The sequence below is a fragment of the Vigna unguiculata genome, chromosome 3, assembly GCF_037176805.1.
Source record: "Vigna unguiculata cultivar grain cowpea cultivar isolate G323 ecotype 2 chromosome 3, ASM3717680v1, whole genome shotgun sequence".
NCBI classification, from domain to species: domain Eukaryota; kingdom Viridiplantae; phylum Streptophyta; class Magnoliopsida; order Fabales; family Fabaceae; genus Vigna; species Vigna unguiculata.
Genome location: NC_140794.1, coordinates 17,418,814 through 17,440,496, shown reverse-complemented (window position 1 = coordinate 17,440,496; position 21,683 = coordinate 17,418,814). Strand labels below are relative to the sequence as shown.

General features: G+C 29.8%; 1 protein-coding gene across 1 annotated transcript; it reads left to right on the top strand.

Moving 5' to 3' along the window:
- The first annotated feature begins 1,876 nt into the window (after nt 1–1,876).
- On the top strand, nt 1,877–3,691 carry LOC114175099 (uncharacterized). The gene is made up of 2 exons (XM_028059857.1): nt 1,877–2,324; nt 3,084–3,691. The coding sequence occupies exons 1-2, from the start codon at nt 1,877–1,879 to the stop codon at nt 3,689–3,691; spliced, it is 1,056 nt and encodes a 351-aa protein (XP_027915658.1).
- The last annotated feature ends 17,992 nt before the right edge of the window (nt 3,692–21,683 follow it).

Genomic DNA, 21,683 nt, shown 5'->3' with positions numbered 1-21,683 from the left:
CGCAACTCCCCAAAAACGCAACCAGACCGGGAGCCAGCGCGACGTCAAACCACCGCGTGCCACAGTGACGCAGACAACCTCTGTTGCAACGCCATCAACCTCACCACTGTTGCTCTGTCTTGCGAACCAGATCTTCCTCGCGCCTCCTGCGACCACCACAAGTCTCGCCGCTGAAGGAACATCACCTGCAACTCGCGCGCGACTGCACCATCAACATCGCCATCGGAAACCTCCGCCACTGCCGCTGCAGAATCACCGGTGCGAGTCGTGTGCCGCTGCAAAAAACCCCTCCTAAGTCACGTCGACGCTGCATGAACCACTGCTTGCTGCGGAATGCACCTCCACAGACCTGCAGAAAAGGCTCTGTGAAATTATTTAATTAAAAAAAAGAAATTTTTAACCTATGGCTTCGGTTCTCACAGACTCAAAGCAAAAAAGTTCCTCTATGGCTCCGGTCCCTTTGCAACCGAGACCAAAAGACACTCCCTTTTGACCTCGTCCCAATATGTATCAGGACTAAAACTGAGACAGAATGACGAAAATAATCGAGACCAAAAGCCCTTACTACACTGATGAGTAACTAATATATTCTTACTAGAAAATGATATTGATACATTGTTGGACAAGTTATAAAAAAAAAATGTCTCCTTATTGAACCGATAAACTTTAATGATGAACCCTCGTTAAAATGAGTAAGTACTAAAGGTTTACCTACGAAAGCTTTTTATTATCAAAGTCAATAAAAAAAATTTAGAACAATACCTATAAATGAGTGAAGAAAATTAGATGGTTAAGGAAACTATAGTACATCTATGTATTAAATGATATGTTTTGACATTTATATATTCTTTAAGAAAAATAGAATAGGAAAACCATAACGGTTTGGATTTTTTAGGCTATTTTTCTATAACAGTTAATTTGTATATTTAGTGAATATTATGTTGGGTCTAGGTCCTATTTGGTAAAGTATGGCTGTGGACGTTCTGAAGAGGATTTTAGCTCTCTCTATATATATAAACATTCTTAAATCCCAACATGTGGGTAACTTTTGTTCTCTATACAAATGTAAAATATGTCACCCAACCATGTGACATAAGTCTATACTGCAGAGTATGTAGGAAGGAACAAGGACTCGCCACTTTGATGATTTAAAAAGTTAAAAATGTCAAATAAAAATATACTTTCCTCTTTTCTAAAAAAATAACCTTGTTTTTAAATAATAAAAAATATGTTGTTCAAACAAACAAATAAATAAATAAATGATATTTCCCTTTCTATAAAATATGAAATAAAATATGTATCTTTTTTAGATCAAATATATAAATTTAATTCTATAATATTTTTTGTCTCAAATCCAAAACGTCCCCACATACGTACTATAACAATATTTTTTCTAAACGTGACCACTCTAGAACACATATATACTTTAAAGGGGCACCAAATCAACACCCAAAGCAAAACCAGTTTGTAATGCATGGATTATTTTATTTCAAAAAATATTTTCATGGACTCACATTCCTTTTTATTGTGTAAGCAAAACAAATATTTCTTTTTATGATTATATAGAAAAACAGAACGTTTCAAATAAAGGAAAATCTCTACGGTTTAAATAATAAATTAATAAATGAGAAGGTTGACTCTATTTGTGTTCTTCTATAGAAAGATGACAGTGTTAATAAAATCTGCACTCCATGAATTTCCTCCCATTTGTGAATGCTGCAAACAAAGAAAACAATCTGGCCGATATTATGTGATACAAAGAAAAAAAAATTAATAATGATTCGTTTTCCTAGAATGTTCAGTTACCTTAGCAATTGGAAAAGATAAAAACATCGGTAATGAATATTTGACATGCGAGAAAGAAAACATCAAGAGAATGTCAGAGGTTTGGCATGTTCTGAAGAAATCACTTCATTGCAGATCTCATTCATCAGAAGTTCATGATCCGCAGGCAAAAAGAAGAGATCAGAGAAATAAGAGAGAGTCCAAAAACCAAGTTAGCCATGAAATTTTCCTTGATAGATCAAGTGGTGAGATTAAGATTTGTACATGTTATCCCATAGAAGAGCCTCTTTCTCATTCTCCTAGAAAAACCAAGGTATCTATAGTTTCATCAAAAACACCTTCTCGTTGTCCTGCAAAAACCAAGCTAGTTTCATCAAAAACACATTGTGTTGATTGTGATGAATGTGTTGTTTTCTCAAAGAAAAAGGTTCCAGTGAAAGATTTTAATAATCCCCCAGTATCAACACGTCATCGTGGATTTGAAGACAAAATGAAATCTTGTGACACTGTTGAAGAACACCAAAATCATCTACATTCAGGTAAGATCGATAATTTTTCCAGCAAAATGAATCAGTATATGGAGTGTTTTATATGTATATAATTTTTTACCATTTACCATGGAACCATTTTACACTAGTTTGACAATTTAGTCATATAGTTTCGTGTGAGAATCTTTGGAAGATTTGGAAGAATATTCATGTGATTTTTGTAATTTTAGTCTGAGACTGTATCGGTTTAGGTTTCTTGCTTTTGGGTGAAAAATATTAATATTATGGTTTTTCTAAAGTAAAAGGCTTCTCCTTCGTATAAACATGGATTTGAGCGTGCGTGGATGTATATTTATAAAATATTATTATGAAGATTTTTCCTTTATTAATTAATTTATTTTATATGTTGCTTATGGAAATATGTGCATTAAAATCTGTTGACTAAACTCTGACTGATTTTGAAGTTTTTATTTTAAAAGTCAATAAGTTATAATTTTTATTCCATTTATGAAAATATAATATTTAAAAATGTTGACTTCCCATGTTAAACATATTTTTCTATTGGTAGATAAACTGTCTAGTATTAAAAAACAACATTAAATATTATATTGAGAAAGTTAAACAAAAGTAACATTTCATAAAATAATTAAGCTATAAATAAACAAAATAAACCAAGTCAAACTTAAAATTAATATTGTTTAATTTATCTATTTTCCTCGTGTTTCTCCCTTTTCTTGTAAGTACAACAAGAGTAAATATAATAATTTGTGTACGAAGGAAGATTGATTTTGTTGTACACATTTGGTTCAGTGATCCAACTTGAGAGAGAAGATTCATCGAGCAAGATCATCGAACAAATATGCGAAGGTAACTTTACGGAAAGCAATGCAATTGAATGTGTTCTGAGAGTGCAGAGCAAGCAAGAAAGTTTTGCATGGTACGAGGAATGTAGGGAAATGGTAAGAGTGAAAGCAGAAACCCTAGAGAACGAGCACCCGAGATGCTTGGTTGATGGAAATGAATTACTCAGATTTCATGGCACAACACTTGCATGTTCCCTTGCTTCAACCCTTTGTTCTTCAGACCAATGTGGTGTGTGTCAAATTCTGAAGCATGGTTTTTCCTCCAACCAACAACTATTTCATGGTGCACTTGGGGTTTGCACCTCTTCTTCCAGTGCAAAAGCCATTCATTCAATTTCCTCATCCAATAACAAATCTGTGAGGAGAAAATGTGTTATGCTGTGCAGAGTCATAGCTGGGAGAATCCATAATCCTCTACAAGAGATTCAGGAAATCACTCATCGTGGCTTTGATTCTTTGGTTAAGAAAATGAGAGACCACTCGGAGATTGAAGAACTCGTTGTGTTAAATCCTAGAGCTGTGCTCCCTTGCTTTTTGGTAATCTACAATCTTTGAATGTGTTCGGTCTCATATACCGTTTTTTTTTCTCCCTAGACTCGGTTAATCAGAATCCCCACTTATCCAAAAATTAATCGTGTTACAATATAATAATACATGTTGTATAAATATTATAAGGAGAAGGAATGTTATCTGGAAAAAGAAAATGACAAATGTAAAAGATGAAGACTTTGATGGCTGTGTTCAAAACCTTAATGGGTTGCAACTGAAAGTTCTAATAAAAAATTGAAAAAACAAAGATAGAACTAAGAAAGTGATACACGCACATGAATATATTTGTGTACTTTGAGCTTTTAGTTTTACTTTTAGTCTTTATGTCAATTTGAAGTAGAGATGACAAAGGGCGGTTCGAGTATCATTATCCCATTCTCATTCTACAATAATTTTTATCATCATTCCTATCTCTAAAAACTCAACGAGTATACAATTTTTTTTTCATTTTCATCCCCATCCAATTATATATTCATACCCTTTTTTACAATTCCAAATATTAATTAATTCATTTTTATATAAAAAAAATTACAGCAAAGATATTATGATATTATCAAAATATTCAACGTTAAAAGAACATATTTTCTTTTCTTTAAGATGTCAAATATTAAGAAAAATATTATAGTTGTATAAATTTACTTTCTTTCTCTAAATTGTGATGAGATCTCTTTTCTTATACTATGAACATTTTGTAATGTACCACTTGAACCAAATTACACAGATAACAAAATTAAACTAATAATAATTCAAATTTAAAGATAAATATTTCATCTTTTAAACTTCAATATATGTTGGATGCTGATAACAAATATTTATGAAAATAAATTATTATATTATTATAAATGACACACATTTTTACAATTGGGGTATGATAATACGGAAAATACATTGGAGATCTAAGAAAATTTGTCAAAAGATATTGAATCATTGAAAGATAATGAAATTTGTTTAAACAAAACAAAAAGGTTTTTCAAATGAAACAAAAAATTAAGGATAAAAAACAATAAGGAAGATGATAAGTTTTTTTTTTTATGTTATACAAGGGTTTATACAATTGAACACCTAAAATTAAGACTCAAATATTATCATGTAAAAATAAATAATAAATATTAAATATTAAAAAGGAGTATAGATAACACTATATATATAAATAGTTACCTAATAAATTATGAATATTTGAGCAATTGAAATGGGGATGGGGATGGTGACAATATGGGTATTGGAACGAGTATTTAGATGAGGATAAGGTGGATATGTGCATACCTATTTTCATCGCCAAAGTCCATAAAAAAATTAAATTATTCCTTTAATAATCTAATTTTTTTTCTTATTAAGGAGTTAAATTAAAATAAACTATAATCAAAATATTTAACATGAAAAATAGCTACTTATATCGAAAAAGATAATAAAATCAATCCTTGATAGCATTTTATTACTAGTGGAAATACATGCATGGTGTTTTTACTTTTTTACGATAAAAACAATAAAATTATTATTATTACTAATATAAACACAAGCACTATTGCGCTCTGTATGCATTTTTTAAATATCTATAAATTATTTAAATTTTAAAAGTAGTAATTAAAAAAGGTAAAATTAAAAAAATGTGTATAGAGTTATAGATACATATTATAGATATAGTTATAGATAAAATAAATTTTAGATATTGAAATAAAAATTATTATAAGTAATATTGTGTAATTAATTTTTTATTATGAGTAATTATTTAAATTTGAAAAAGTAATTACAAAAATAATAAAAGAGTAAATAATTTTTTTATAATAAATAATTGTTTGAATTGAAGAAAGTAGTTACCAAAATGATAAAACTAAAAAAATATTTTTTATTATGAATAATTATTTTAATTTAAAAGATAGTAATTAAGAGGGGGTAAAATTGAAAAAAAAGAAAGAAAGACACCAAATAGGTGTATCCTATTTATTTTGCACATTATAAGTAATAAACATATATTTTGACTCAATTTTTTTTGTTTATATTTGTATACTTTTTTTTAATAAGTTTTTATTCAAATTTCCTTTTTATTGTGATTTTATGTTTTATTTGTCTCATGTTTATTTTTGCACGAAAAGAAGAGATTCTTTTTTTTTTTCAAAACTGGAATAAGGATTCTTATGTTAGAAAAAATTACTCAAATAATACTATTAATAATAAAAATATAAAATGATATAATAACAATTATTAAATCAATAATAATACTAAGATATATATATATATATATATATATATATATATATATATATATATATATATATATATATATATATATATAAAACAATGAATATTAATCAGAGATCAACAATAATAACAATAATAAATAAAAGATAAAAGGTAAGAAATAGAAATATCATGGGTTTAGGCACGCATAGCGCTATCCTTAGAGAGAAAACGTCCATACTGCACAGGGCTAAACAAATATATCAATACACAATCATATGTGTTTCTTATCATATGCGTTTCTCTCCCAAGATACAACAACCCATCAGATCAATCGAGTGCAGCGAAGGATCTTCGAACCTTATGAATACCACTGTCTTAAAGATAATATAGAGAAGAAATGAAAGAATAACACTTTTAAGAAAAACTCTAGTGTTTATTGTCTATGTTGTTGTTGTTGTATCTTTCCTCATGCACCTAGGTGGTATTTATAGGTAGAAAAGGGAGACAAAGAAGTAAATAGTAATAAGAATATAACCGTTAGCCATAAAAAACATTAACCCATAAATTAAAGGTCTATAAAAACATGAGTAACAATAGAATTTTTATTTTAATTATTTTATTTTTTAAATTATATTAAAATATTTCTAACAATCCCCTACATAATTTAATAAAATAAAACAAAAATATATTATCTTTTAAAACAAAATATTGTAGTTCAGTGTAAGGAACCTTTTGGGTCTAACCCTTACACCTAGTACTTATAAACTTCCACACGAGAAAATAACACATACAATATTGGTGTTCATTATAGGTTCTAATCATTGGGTGCACGTTACGACCTTGTGCATGTATCTTGTTTCATGAATGTCACTTAGAGACTTGCCCATGTCTCACAATGGCGGCCCACCATCACACTCACTAGGTAAACCCTCAAAGGGTGGTTTGTGACTCACACCCCTACAATAATTGTCATTGGGTTTATTAAGAGGTATTTTATAAAATAATGCACATACCTCAACCATTAGGTTTATTAAGAGGTATTTTATAAAATACGCATAATAATGCACATACCTCAACCTTATTATTGCCACAATTTATAGTACACATCGCCATAGGAATGAGACATAAAATTTAATCAAATTATTTGGTGTACTTTAGTCAACAACAACTTCGTTGTTACCCATTGAACTCCATTCCATGAGATCACCATTCATGTGGAAATAGGTGTCCAATGTTGCAACTAATTTATGGGCTATAGTCTCATTCCCCTCGACGACTTAAATTCTTGTTGTTGATGCATCAACCCTTTGATAAGCAGATCTGCAATATTTCTTTTTTACCTGACAAAGTCAAGAGAGATAATCATGATTAATGAAGTTTCTAATACATTTGTCTCTCATTCTAATATGTCAATTTTTCATTAACATTTTTACTAAAAAAAAAATTTAAATATAACAATTTAATTGTCAGGATGAATTGGAAAAAGGAATAATTTATGCTTGCAAGGTAGATCATGACAACAACTTTTTAACATATTTCCATGATAGGGCACCTTCATCCAAGGTTAAAACATAACCATAACCAATATTTGATATTTTGCCACTAGAATCAATATCGAATTCACATTAATATATATCATTCAATAATCTAAAAAAAAAATGGACATATTGCCATAACTAGACACAAATAATATTACATTAGATGACAAACAGTGAGGTATATATTCATGCATTTTATAATATATAACCAAGATTTTTTTATTAACAGGTATGTTACCATTGCAAGACACCCCCACACTTTGAAATATTTTAAATATGGTTCTTTTTTCTTTCATAACTCATAACAAGTTTTAACACAACCTTTTGTGTTCAAAATATGGTAAGCAATATATAAAATTTCACTAATATAATGTTAGGCAAGCTAGAACTTGTAGAATAACATTTACTATATCAAAGCATTTTTCTTTCTTTCTTTCACTGCACCATTATATTAACACCATACACTATATAAAGATGTTACTTAATGAATAATACCATGAATTTTACATAAAAACACTCATTTGTAAAGACATGTATCATCACTTCTCTATTTAATTAATTTTGTACCTCAAAATTTCATAATTTGAATGGTCTCTAACCAAAATTTCTCAATATATAACATGATATATAACATATTTATCAATGGTAAGAATAGACAATATTAAAGCATAAATTAATATAACAACAAAAACATTATCTATAGACATCACAAAAAATTATTCAATGAGCAGGAATTTCATTTATTCATAATTTCATTTATTGTTACCAATAGAAATAAAAACACTTATACACATAAGATTTTAGGCTTAGTTGAAATTGATTTAATTATAACCATAAGAAACACTCATAACATGTGTTTTCTGTCTTCAACTATATTGTTTTTAATTTAGAAATGAATACAAACGAGTAATCAAAAATAGAAATAACAAGAACTTATTTTTCTCTCTAAGAATGTTAGAAAAAGATTACTCAAATAATACTATTAATAATAAAAATATAAAATGATATAATAGCAATTATTAAATCAATAATAATACTAAGACATATATATAAAACAATGAATATTAATCAGAGATTAACAATAATAACAATAATAAATAAAAGATAAAAGGTAAGAAATAGAAATATCATGGGTTGAGGCACGCATAGCGCTATCCTTAGAGAGAAAACGCCCATACTGCATAGGGCTAAACAAATATATCAATACACACTCATATGTGTTTCTTATCATATGTGTTTCTCTCCCTAGATACAATAACCCGTCAGATCAATCGAGTGCAGCGAAGGATCTTCGAACCTTATGAACACCATTGTCTTAAAGATAATATAGAGAAAAAAAGGAAAGAATAACACTTTTAAGAAAAAACTCTAGTGTTTATTGTCTCTGTTGTTGTTGTTGTTGTATCTTTCCCCATGCACCTAGGTGGTATTTATAGGTAGAAAAGGGAGAGAAAGGAGTAAATAGTAATAAGAATATAGCCGTTAGCCATAAAAAACATTAACCCATAAATTAAAGGTCTATAAAATCATGAGTAACAGTAGAATTTGTATTTTAATTATTTTATTTTTTAAATTATATTAAAATATTTCTAATATCTTCTTGAAGCAAAACATCTAATCAATTAAGTAAGTGTTACTCTTACATAAGCAGCCTAAGAGAGAGATTCTTGCTTAAGTGCATCTTAAGGACACTTAAGCAAGAGACATGTGGTATCCACACTTTATTTCAACAATCATTAGGACTATGTGAACATTCTTCACTCTTGTCTCGACTACTACTTGACCTAAGAAGACACTCTATGAGTGAGCAGTAAAAAAAAATACAACTTCAAATGTTATATATTTAGGGTTTGGTGATATACAACCTTGCATCTCAAGGGTAATTCTTCCATTAATTCTCGGAAGACCTAATCTTATGTCAATGAGACATGCACATGAATATATTTGTGTACTTTGAGCTTTTAGTTTTGCCTTTAGTGTTTATGTCAATTTGAAATAGGGATGGCAAAGCACATAGGGTTTGAGTTTCATTCACATCCCCATCCTTGCAATAAATTATATCCACATCTCCATTTCAAAAGTTAACGAGTATACAATTTTTTCCATCCTCATTCCCGACGGGTATACCTATATACTCATACTCATACCCACCTTTTTACGATTCTAAATATTAATTAATTCATTTCTATAAACAATTATAGCAAAAAAAATCATAATATTGTCAAAATATTCAATATTAAAAGAATATATTCTCTTTTCTTCAAGATATCACACATTAAGAAAATATTATAGTTGTATAAATGTACTTTCTTTCTCTAAATTATAATGAGACATCTTTTCTTATACTACAAATAATTTATAATATACCACTAGAAATTGCACAAATAACCTAATTCAACATATAATAATTCAAATTTAAAGATAGATCTTTTGAAGTTCAATATAGTTGAATGGTTATAAAAAAATATTTATTACAATTAATTATTAATTATTGCAAATGAAACATATATATATATATATATATATATATATATATATATATATATATATAGTTGTGGTATGATATGATAAGATGAAAAATACTTTGGAGACCTCATAAAACTTGTCAGAGATATCGAACCATTGAAAAATAATGAAAATTGTTTAAACAAAACAAAGGTTCTTCAAATGAAAAAAAAAAGATCAAAGACAATAAAGAATATGATAAGTTTTTTTAATGTTATATAAGGGTTTATGCAATTGAACACTTGAGATTAAAAAATATTCTCATGTAACAAAAATAAATAATAAATAATATATATTAAAAAGGAGTATAGATAATCAAAAGTATGACACAAAAATTATTTGATTCAATGAAATTGAGAATACTCATTCGAACATAACAATACATAAAGGAAAAAATGTGTTATTAAGATTTTGATAAAAGAAAAAATACCCCTAATTAAACTTTTTATATATAAAACAAGCCAAACAATAGAGAGATCAAGAAAAAAATGTGTAGCCAAAGAAACAAAAAGAGTATTACAAAACTAAGGACCAAGAAAAGAATATATATATATATATATGAACAAGCCAAACAATAGAGAGATCAAGAAAAAAATGTGTAGTCAAAGAAACAAAAAGAGTATTACAAAACTAAGGACCAAGAAAAGAATATATATATGTGTGTGTGTGAGGATATGTACATATTATAACTTAAATAATATAATTAATTTCTTATTAAATTAAAATAAACTACAATTAAAATATTTAACATGAAAAATAGGGAATTATATTGAAAAGATAATAAAATCAATCCTTGATAGCATTTTATTATTAGTTGAAATATTTGCACGGTTTGTTTACTTTTTTTGTGATAAAGATACTAAAATTATTATTACAATAGAGGTTGTATATAGGTATTTTTTAAAATTTCTATAAATTATTTAAATTTCAAAGTAGTAATTGAAATGGTAAAATAAAAATAAATGTATATATATATATATATATATATATATATATATATATATTAATAAATTAAATTTTAGTTATTGAAATAAAAAGTATTATAAGTAAATATTGTGTAAATATTTTTTTTATTATAAATAATTATTTAAATTTGAAAAAAGTAGTTACTAAAATTATCAAAGCATAAATAATTTTTTTATAATAAATAATTATTTGAATTGAAGAAAGTAGTTACTAAAATCATAAATCTTAAATTAGTTTTTTATTATGAATAATTATTTAAGTTTAAAAGGTAGTAATTAAGAGGATAAAATTAAAAAAAAAATAAAAGAGAACACAATGTATCATGTTTATATATAGTTATTGATTATTGATAATTATAAAAGTATATATAAATAATTTTATAATTTTACTAGTTTTAAACACGTGTATTCGCACATGTTGGTATTTTTTTGTATGTTTATCATTGATGGAAGAAATAATAAATATTTAAGTTTATATTTAATTTTTGAATATAATTAACTTGAAAAATATTTATAGGTTTAGAAAGTCAATATGTCTATAAAAATATACATAATAGACTTTATAAAAATACAAAGGATAAAACACGTGCAAAAATAAAAGCAGAATCTCTAAAAAATAAAGGATATGTAGAAATATGTAGAATAAAGTCGGTAAAAATACAAATCAATGTATGAACAAACTGGTCTAATGTGTATTGTTATACTTGTCCAATCAATGTATTGACAAACTTATCTAATATGTGTTGTTGGACTTGTCTAATCAGTATATGAACAAACTTATCTAATGTATATTACAAGACTTGTCTAACCAGAGAATGAATAGACTAATGTGTATTAATAGACTCATCTAATATGTGTATGAGCAAACTCACCTAACGTATATGGTTAGACTCGTCTAATTAATATATGGACAAACTTGTCTAATGTGTGTTGTATGACTCATTTGATTAGTGTATAGACGTACTCATCTAATGTGTATTCTAATATTCATATAACCAATGTATGAAATGACTCATCTAATGTTTTATGCTATACTCATCTAATTAGTATATGTACAGACTCGTCTATTGTGTATTGCTAGACCCGTAAAATATTTTTCGCTATACTCATCTAATCAATGTATGAACATGGTCATCTAATGTGTATTGTAAGATTCATCTAATTAGTGAATGAACAAACTTGGCTAATGTCTATTAATAAACTCGTCAAATTTGTGTGTGGAAAGACTTGTCTAATGTATATTTCTAAAGTCGTCTAATCAATATATAAATGACTTATATAACGTGTATTGTTAGACTCGTTTAATCAATACATTGACAAACTCGTCTAATTTTTTTTCTTTACTAATCTAATCTATGTATTCCTAGACTTGTCTACCAATTTTCGTTATACTCGTCTAATCAATGTATGGAATGAATTTTCTAATATATTTTGTTTTACTTGTCTAGTTACTATAAGAATAGTCTTGTCTAATGTGTATTGTTAGACTCATCTAATTAATACATCAACAGACTTGTCTAATATGTTAGACTTGAGTCTTTTTGTTATATTCCTCTAATCGGTGTATAGAAAGACTTGTATGATGTGTATTGTTAAACTCGTCTAATCAATACATCAACAAACTTGTCTAATATGTATTGCTAGACTTATCTAATCAATATAACAACACACTCATACAACGTGTGTTGCTAGACTCATCTAATTAGTATATTCAGACTCGTGTAATGTGTATTACAAGATTCTTCTAATTAGTGAGTAGACAAACTTGTCTAATGTCTATTAATAGACTTGTCTAATATGTGCATAGACAAACTTGTCTAGTGTATATAACTAAACTTGTATAATCATTGTATAGACATTTGTCTAGTGTATGTTGCTAGACTCGTTTAATTAGTGTATGGACATAATCATCTAATCAATGTATGTGCAGATTTGTTTAGTGTGTATTGCAAAACTAGTTTAATCAATGAATGACCAAACTCGTCTAGTTTGTATTAATAGACTAGTATAATTTGTGTATGGACAAACTTATGCAATGTATATTGTTAGACTTGTCTTATCAATGTCTAGACATACTCGTTTAGTGTTTGTCGTTAAACTTACTTAATTAGTGCATGGACAAACTCGTCTAATGGATATTCTTAGATTCGTCTAATCAATATGTGAACGGTCCGTCTAATGTTATTTCCTATACTTAATGATTGAATGGAAATACTCATCTAAAGAGTATTGTTAAACTTGTGTAATCAGTGCCTCAACAACCTCATTTAATATTTTTTGTTATACTTGTTTAATCAATGTATTCTTAAACTCTTCTGATCAATGTATGAAATGACTCATCTAATGTTTTTTGTTATTCTCGTCTAATTAATGTATCGATAAACTCTTTTATTGTGTATTCATTGACTCTTCTAATGATTTTTGTTATACTCATATAATCAATGTATTTACAAACTTGTATACTTTTTTTTATTATATTCATCTAATTAATGTATGAAGAGAATAAGAATGGCAAAAATACTCGTGCCCGTGGGTATTCGCAGATAAAATTCATGACAGATAGTTGGTATCCGTAGACATTTGCCACCCGCAAGTAGCGGATAACAGGTATTTTAATACTCACTTATAAGCAGGTCAAGTGCGGATATCATATTATCCATACTCGTGGGTACCCATTACCCGTAAAATATTAAAATTAAAATTAAAATTATTTTTATTAAGTTAAATTTAATTAAAATTAAAATTTATATTATATTATTATTACAATTGTAACGTCCTATTTTAATAGATAAATCTATTCAAATAAAACATCGTACATATTATAATATCCAAGGGTTCGAGACTTAAAGTATAAGGATTTCGCAACCATCCAAGTATTCAATAAAGAAAAACTAAGGCACACCATTGTACCCTTAACAAAACAGAAAGATTCAACAGATGACCAAAAACTTGCTCATAAGCGAGGGATTACAATATAATAATAACTCTTCAACGTGGGCTCAACAGCGACCCAACACTAAACCATGTCCAAGTAAGCTATAGCATCCCCGTTGCCACTACGATCACTAGGAGTTTCCAATCTGCTCAAATCAATAAATTGATGATCATCGCAAAAGAAGAAAACCACACACGAGACACACAAGCAAACAGAGAGGGTAAGCTAGAGTAAAAAGGTTATCATACAATTAAACATATGAATTCAAAGGTCGAGAACACATAAATCACTACACCATGTGATAACAACCAAGATGACTATAAGACTCATTTATCCGGATACATATAATTAGTCGGATTCACTGGATGTTTGCACTTGTGGTCGCCTCTACTACTCTACAGAGTCATTGCCAATGGGTTTCACCCTACCACGCACAAGATTAGCCTTCAAACATCTAAGACCATTATCTTGCCAAAGACTAGGGCCTCCTACTACTCTCACCACTTGAGTTAGTACGCTCTACATGAGACTAACTGACTCTTTAGAGTTTTAGGATGAAATCCTTACTTGAATCCTTACATAATTATATAATGAGGCACCACCACGAAACCTTATTAACGAGTTTGTGGAATTACGTCCTAACCATGAGGCGCCACCATGAGGCGCCACCATGAGCTCTCACCAAAAGGGTCACAGAATTACGTCCTAACCATGAGGCACCACCACGACCTCTCACCAAGAGGGTCATGGAATTACGTCCTAACCATGAGGCACCACCATGAGATCTCACCAAGAGATTCGTGGTATTACGTCCTAACTATGAGGCACCACTATGAGATCTCACCAAGAGATTCATGGAATTACGTCCTAAACCATACCAAAATCATGTCACACCAACCAAACATAAATTTATCATGCATACCAATCTCATGCCAATATTTATAACCAACCATTTAATCATGTTCCATACGAAATTCATACTAAGCTCATCAATTCAAATCCCAATACATCATGTAGAACATACAAGGCATTGATGAGTCATTATTTTCATCTGTTGGGTTTTATTGGGCCACTATTCCGAATATGGGTTAATTTCACATTATTTGGCATAATTTTTGTTTTTAATTATTTTTAGGTACTTGGGTGAAGCAATTTTGGAGCTTGGACATTAATCTTCAGATGAAGAGAGTTGTCACATCATTTCCACATAATTTTCATGTCATTTCCACGTCATCTAAGTGAATGGGCCAACATTTGAAGCTTAATGGTGGCATTTTTTTAATTTTGAGTGGCAAAATGACATTTTTGTAAATAGTAGTGGCAGAATTGATTTGACCATAAGATTTTTAGGTCTTTTGTAGTAGCAGCCGAGCTTCTTCTTCTCCAACCTCCATTTTTGCATTTTAAGCTTTGGTGGATGACCATGGAGGTGCCTTCTTTAATTTTTCATGTTTTAGCACTCATTTTTACCATTTTTATGTGCATTTGACATCACCCACTATGGGTTATACGTTTTGAATTCATTTGCTAGCTTGGACATCTCATTTTGTGAATTGTATTGACTTGGAACAACACCCATTGATGGGGTTTTCGGTTTTTATACCACAACAATGTTTTTCGTTCAATTGAAGCCTTGAAATTTCTCTTTTGATGTTGAAATCGCGTTTGGATAATACCCAAGTTAGGGTTTGATGTTCTGTTATCGTGATTCCCTTTTTGAAGGGCTTGTAAGCTCCATTTTCATATTTAGCTAAGCTTTTTGTATTGATTCCTTGAAGAAATTGAAATGAAACCATGAGATTGTTTATCATTTTTGGGTTGTGTTCAGATTTACTCTTATTCAGGTTGCATTTTCATGATAAAATGCGTTTTAGATGCATGCTTAATCTCAAATTCGTGTTTTGTCCACATTAAGGACTCATATTCATGCTAAATCTACAATTTTGTGAATTAAATTTTGTGCGAATCCATCAAAACCACCCCCCTTTTGGTGTTGTGTTTAATTATGGAAATTAAGTTGTGGACAAAAATATTGGTCGTTAGGAGACGACTTGGTTCAACTTTCACATACTACATTTAATATGTATTAATTTGGTGAGACTACTCTCGCTCAAGCGAGTGGCCTTCGCTTAGGCGAGCCCTCGAACCAGAAAGAAAAGTGGGTTGCAGGTGTTCTCGCTAAGGCGAGGGCTCCTCGCTTAAGTGAGAGCTTTTCATTTTGAGCAACCAACAGCTTGCGTGGGCGAGATCAGCAGAACCTCCCCTGCTCTCAAGCGTACCAAGCCAGATCCAATCACATTAACAGCACAGAAAATGTATTTTCATACGACAAACAACATGAATCAAGCATCCATTACGTAAAACAGGCCAAGCATGCGAAAATGACTTAAAATAGCGAAACCCTAGCTTCCCTTACCTAGAAAATGCTAGCTAAAGACTTCGACACCTAAGCCAACGAGCACAACAGCCCCATGAGCATATTCGAGAGCTGGGAACAATGGCACAAGAAAACTAGGTTATCAAATTGCACCTCTATTGGAATCACAAAACAGAGCTTAGAAAAAGAGAGGGTATGGGTTGATAAGCAACTTACGTGGAATAAAATGGGAGTTTTTCTAGCTCAATGAAGAGTGGGAGCCAAACTCTAGCAGAGCTCACGTAGAAGCAAATGGAGAGTGGATAGGAAATTGTTTTTCTGAAAAGTGGCAGAATGAGGGGAGGTTAAGGCTAATTTATGGGTTTTGGGCACCCTATGGGCCAGCCTTAGGCCTAATTGTAAGACCCGTGAAAAATTAATTAATTAATTAATTAAATAATTAATTTATAAATGCGGGTAGTGAGAGCCTTTATGGCATTTAATTCTGACTTGTATGACGTGGGAAAGTACTAGCTCAAGTGGTTGAGAGTACTTGTTTGTGCGAGAGGACTTGGGTTTGAGTCATATGTATGGCAACTATATGTTGTTGACTTATTATTATTTTCATAATATGATTGATCATGTGGAGTGATAAGGTAACCCTATATTTATAGGAATTGTCACGAAACATAAATTGCTTGAGTGGTTGTCCATTGATTTGGTGATGAGAATGGTATGGGTTTGAACTTTGGTGAACCCAAATTTAACTCTCTTTTTGCTAAAAATTAGTTGTGACATGAATATGAAAGGGTAGCGAAAACCCTAGCAGAAGGGGCAGCCAAGAGGGGCTGAAAAACAACTAAATAATGGCCCTTAAATAACAATTAACCTCATCATTAAACTTATTTTCGTTTTAACACATTAACATGTCTTTAAGACCCCTATAAAAGCCAAATTGGGAGAGAATAGACAGGAACTGTGAGGTTGAGTGTGCAAAGAAAAGCTGATTTAGGAAGGAATCAAAGGGAGGACATTGATGCTCAAGGGAAGACTCATAATTTAAACTCTAAGCAAAGGAAATTCCAGGTTAGGGAGGTGAACCCGAATTTTCGTATTGTTGTTTTGTGCACATGATTTTGATGATTGTAGGCCATGAAATTCGTGCTATATATGATGTGAATTAGGGGTTGACGTGTTTCGATATTGTTTGATCGAAATTCTTACCCAATTGTAAGAATATGATGGGTTTCTGCACTGTCTATGTTGTTATGGTTCAAACTTGGATTTTGGGGACTATATTGGGTCTAAATTATGTTCATATGTTGGTGCACTATTTTCAATTGTTTGGTATGGATTAGAATGCGGTTTAGACATTGTTGTTGGTGTTTGCGTGCGTAGACAGGGTAGAAGTCTGCTATTCTCGCTCAAGCGAGCTAGGCTCGCCTAGGCGAAAATAGCAAAGACTCGAACCTGTTTCTGTTCGAGCGTCTCGCTCAAGCGGAGGATTTTGGTTTTGGGCGACAAGTCATCTCGCTTAAGCAAGAACTTGTGAGTGTTGGGTGGTTCTGCTTGAGCGTCTCGCTCAAGCGTGAAACTCTGTTCTGGGCGAAAGAGCGTCTCGCTCAGGCGAGATTCCCTCGCCTAAGCGAGAATTCGAGAAATGTTGTGTGGTATGTTTGACTTTCCGCCTAGGCGAGAGACTTGATTCCTAGATGAAGGGTGGTCTCGTCCAAGCGTGAAAGGCTCGCCACAACGAGAGTTCGAGGATTTTTTATGCAAGGTGCTCGCTCAGGCGAGAGAGCCTAGCTTAAGCGAGATAGGTTTGGGGTGCTTGGGCGAAGGCTTCTAGCTTAAGCGAAGAACATTGAAATTTGGTGTTCTTAGTTAGGTGATAAAGTTGTAGTGGAAGGGTTTATGCTTGATTCGTGATACGTGGTCTACAAGGCTTCTATGATACCTCAAAGGTGGGTTTGCTGGTGTTCCTTGAGTTGTAGCTCGGAACATATCCCTTGAGTTGTGGCTCAAGATGGGGGTTAAGCACGTGGTCTTTCTTGAGTTATGGCTCGGAATAACATCTCTTGAGTTGTGGCTCGGGATGACGGATGAACATGAGGAATTCTTGAGTTGTGGCTCGGGTTGGTGAGTGTGTTGGTTGTGGCCCGCACGGATGGGTCCAAATAGATTGCCCTCCTCAGTAATTAGCTGACGAGTTTGGTATTTTTGGGACGTTACGAACTATGTTCGTATTGGGAACGCCACCTGGCATTACGGTGTGTGATCCGTAGCATGGTTTTCTGCACATGCTCTATCGGTTGTGGTTGATAGGTATGGCAGCAAGACATGTTGAGGTACTCACTAGAAGACATAGAACACAGTTAACATGGTTGTGGCCATGTGGAACGAATGATGGAATTTCCTTGATGTGAGTTTGATATCCAAACATGGTTGTGGCCATGTAGGATGAAAGGATGGAATTCCTTGATGTGATCTTGATATCAAAACATGGTTGTGGCCATGTAGGAAGAAATAGGGGGCGGGGGGAATTCCTTTAATGTGTTTTGTTATAAGTATTTGAATAATATATATATGTTTATTATGTTAGCTCACCCTATCTGCTTGTGTTTGGCGACTCCCGTGTACGCGGTACACGGGAGCATATGATTTTGCAAGTGAATATGGTGATGCTTAGAGCCAGAATGGAGCTAGCATGGGAGAAGATTTTTTATCAAAGCTTTTATATTTTTATGATTTCAAATAAATTGTAATCCTTTTTTATTACTAGACTTTTGGATAATTATAATAGTATTTATATTTATGGATTTTGGATTATTATTGAGGTAATAAAAGTTTTAAATTTCCCGCGTTTTGGAAAAAAATATTATCATAAATGCGATTTATACTTATATCCCTATTTTAATTTTTTAAATCCGTAATATCCGGATGAGATGTTACACTAACCATGAGGCACCTCCATGAGCTCTCACCAAGAGGGTCATGGAATTACGTCTTAACCATGAGATATCACCAAGAGATTCATGGAATAATGTCCTAAACCATACCAAAATCATGTCACACCAACTAAACATAAATTTATTATGCATAACAATCTCATGTCAATATTTATAACCAACCATTTAATCATGTTCCATACGAAATTCATACCAAGCTCATTAATTCAAATCCCAATACATCATGTAGAACATACAAGACATCATACTTGAACTGTTTATAACAATCAATCATTTGATCATTTGAAGCATACCTATATCCAACCAACTCTGCCCATCTTGCTCAAGTTAAAGAATTCTCGCTTAGACTAGAGGGATCCCTCGCTCAAGCTACCAGCTCTCGCCTGGACGAGACTGCATATAAAGGGCATGTTAAATATAAGTTATTCTTAAATAATTTATTAAATGATAAATTAAATAAAAATAATAATAAGATAAAATAAAAAATTAATAAAATAGTATAAAGATATATTTTATTTTTAGGATAAATATGTTAAAAAATAAAATAAATAGATTAAAAAGTAGAATAACTTTCTTTGCATATGTGGTAACAAAATAAATATAAATAAAAACTAAAATTAACAATACTGCAGATATTTTTATTTATTTTGTACTTTTTTTATTATTGGTAGGCAGTTATTTTAGTTTAAAAAAAGTGGTTAAGTCCAACAAAAATGTCAAATAAAGAAAGAGTTAAACTTAAAACAGTTCTTTAAGGTCAAAAAAGACAATTGAAGGATAAAATTGAAAACAAAATTGTATAAATTATAAAGAAAAATCCCTTTTCCATAATGGTATAAATATCTCTATCTTTTTATTTCTTAATTTGAATAATTTGATTTATCTTTACTCTTTTATTCTAAGGAAAAGTTTATTATACTGATTAGATACTTAGATTTTTTTTTGTCATTTATTACTTACGATAAATGACATATTTATTAAAAAAAATTGCCAATAAACATACAACATCATGTGAATTTTTTCTATTGAATTAATTATATTTTTATATTGTTATGTTAATTAGTATAAATGGATTGAAATTAAATGTCTAATCCTTTAAAACTTTTATACCTCTACATTGAAGATATTAATATGTATGTAGATGAAATTTGTAAAATATTAACCTCAACTGTTTCGCTTCCTCAAATATATCATTAATAAAAATTACAAAATTTAAAATAAAATTTGATTTCTATTTTATTAAAATATCAGCAAACAAGAAAATACTATATTACATAACTCTCACACAGCTTACCAATAAAATAATATATTGGAAAAAAAAAAAACTCTAAGTTTCTCATACTTTTCACTCCTTCTCCATAAAAACTTAATCTTTAAAACTTTCTCTATTGTTCGTTGACTCCCGATTGGTTCTATTAAAACTCTCCCATAAACATTGTCTTCCAATATATCTATAAGCCTTATAAAATATAACATTTTATTCTTATTTTTTATTATCTAATAATATCTCAAAATATCTCTTAATTTGTAACAATATAACAATAACAATACCCAACAGTATTAACTAATATCTAACGATATTTATCTTTTTAATTAAATAATTATTTACTAAATCTTATTCTCTTAAAATATTATTAAAAAATTTTAAATTATAATTATTAAACAATTTCATCTTTTACTTAAAATATTTAATCATATTTATACACTAATTATTAAAATTTATAGGATGTCGAAAAAAAAAAACTATAACAATCATAGATACAAATCCAAAGCTTTACGAATTTGGAAAATATTTTTGTGAAATATAGTAGTATTAGTTTAATAATAAAAATACGATTTGTAATATATTATAATTATAATTTTGAATAACTTTAGGTGATAGGACTTTTAACTTGAATATAATATTTTATTTAATATAAAATGATTATTGAATAACTATACTATAATAATATAAAAAATTATTACTAAGTTAAATGAAGTTGTTATCTAACTATATATTTAAATGAAGGCTCGGAGTATTAGCACACTAACTTATCACGAATAAAAAAACATCAATCATTTGAACATACTATCCTTTTATCTAATCTTTTATAACTATAATATTTCATATAATATTTTGCTCCTGGATTTAACCACTATACATTCAGATAAAGAAAGCACATTAATGAACATTAATTATAGAAATTAAATAATCATAATTAAATATAAATTTTGTTAAGTATGCCTTTACTTTACTATAATTTTAATTTGTTTTTTTTTTCTAATCAATGGCATTAATATTTTCTTATAACGTGTAACCAAAAGGGGCGATAACTTTCTAGACAAGTAATGAATAACTACAATAAGTTTACATCATAGTTTAAATTATTTTGAGAAATATAAACATATAGTTTATGTATTAAAAAACTATTCATTATAAATTTGAGTACGCAAAAAAACATTTATTTTTTCTTAACCTTTTAACATTTTTTTTTCTTCTAAATCTAAAAAACATTTATTTATTTTTTTCTTAACCTAAACAAAGATTTGTTCTGTTGAAGCATACTAGTGTA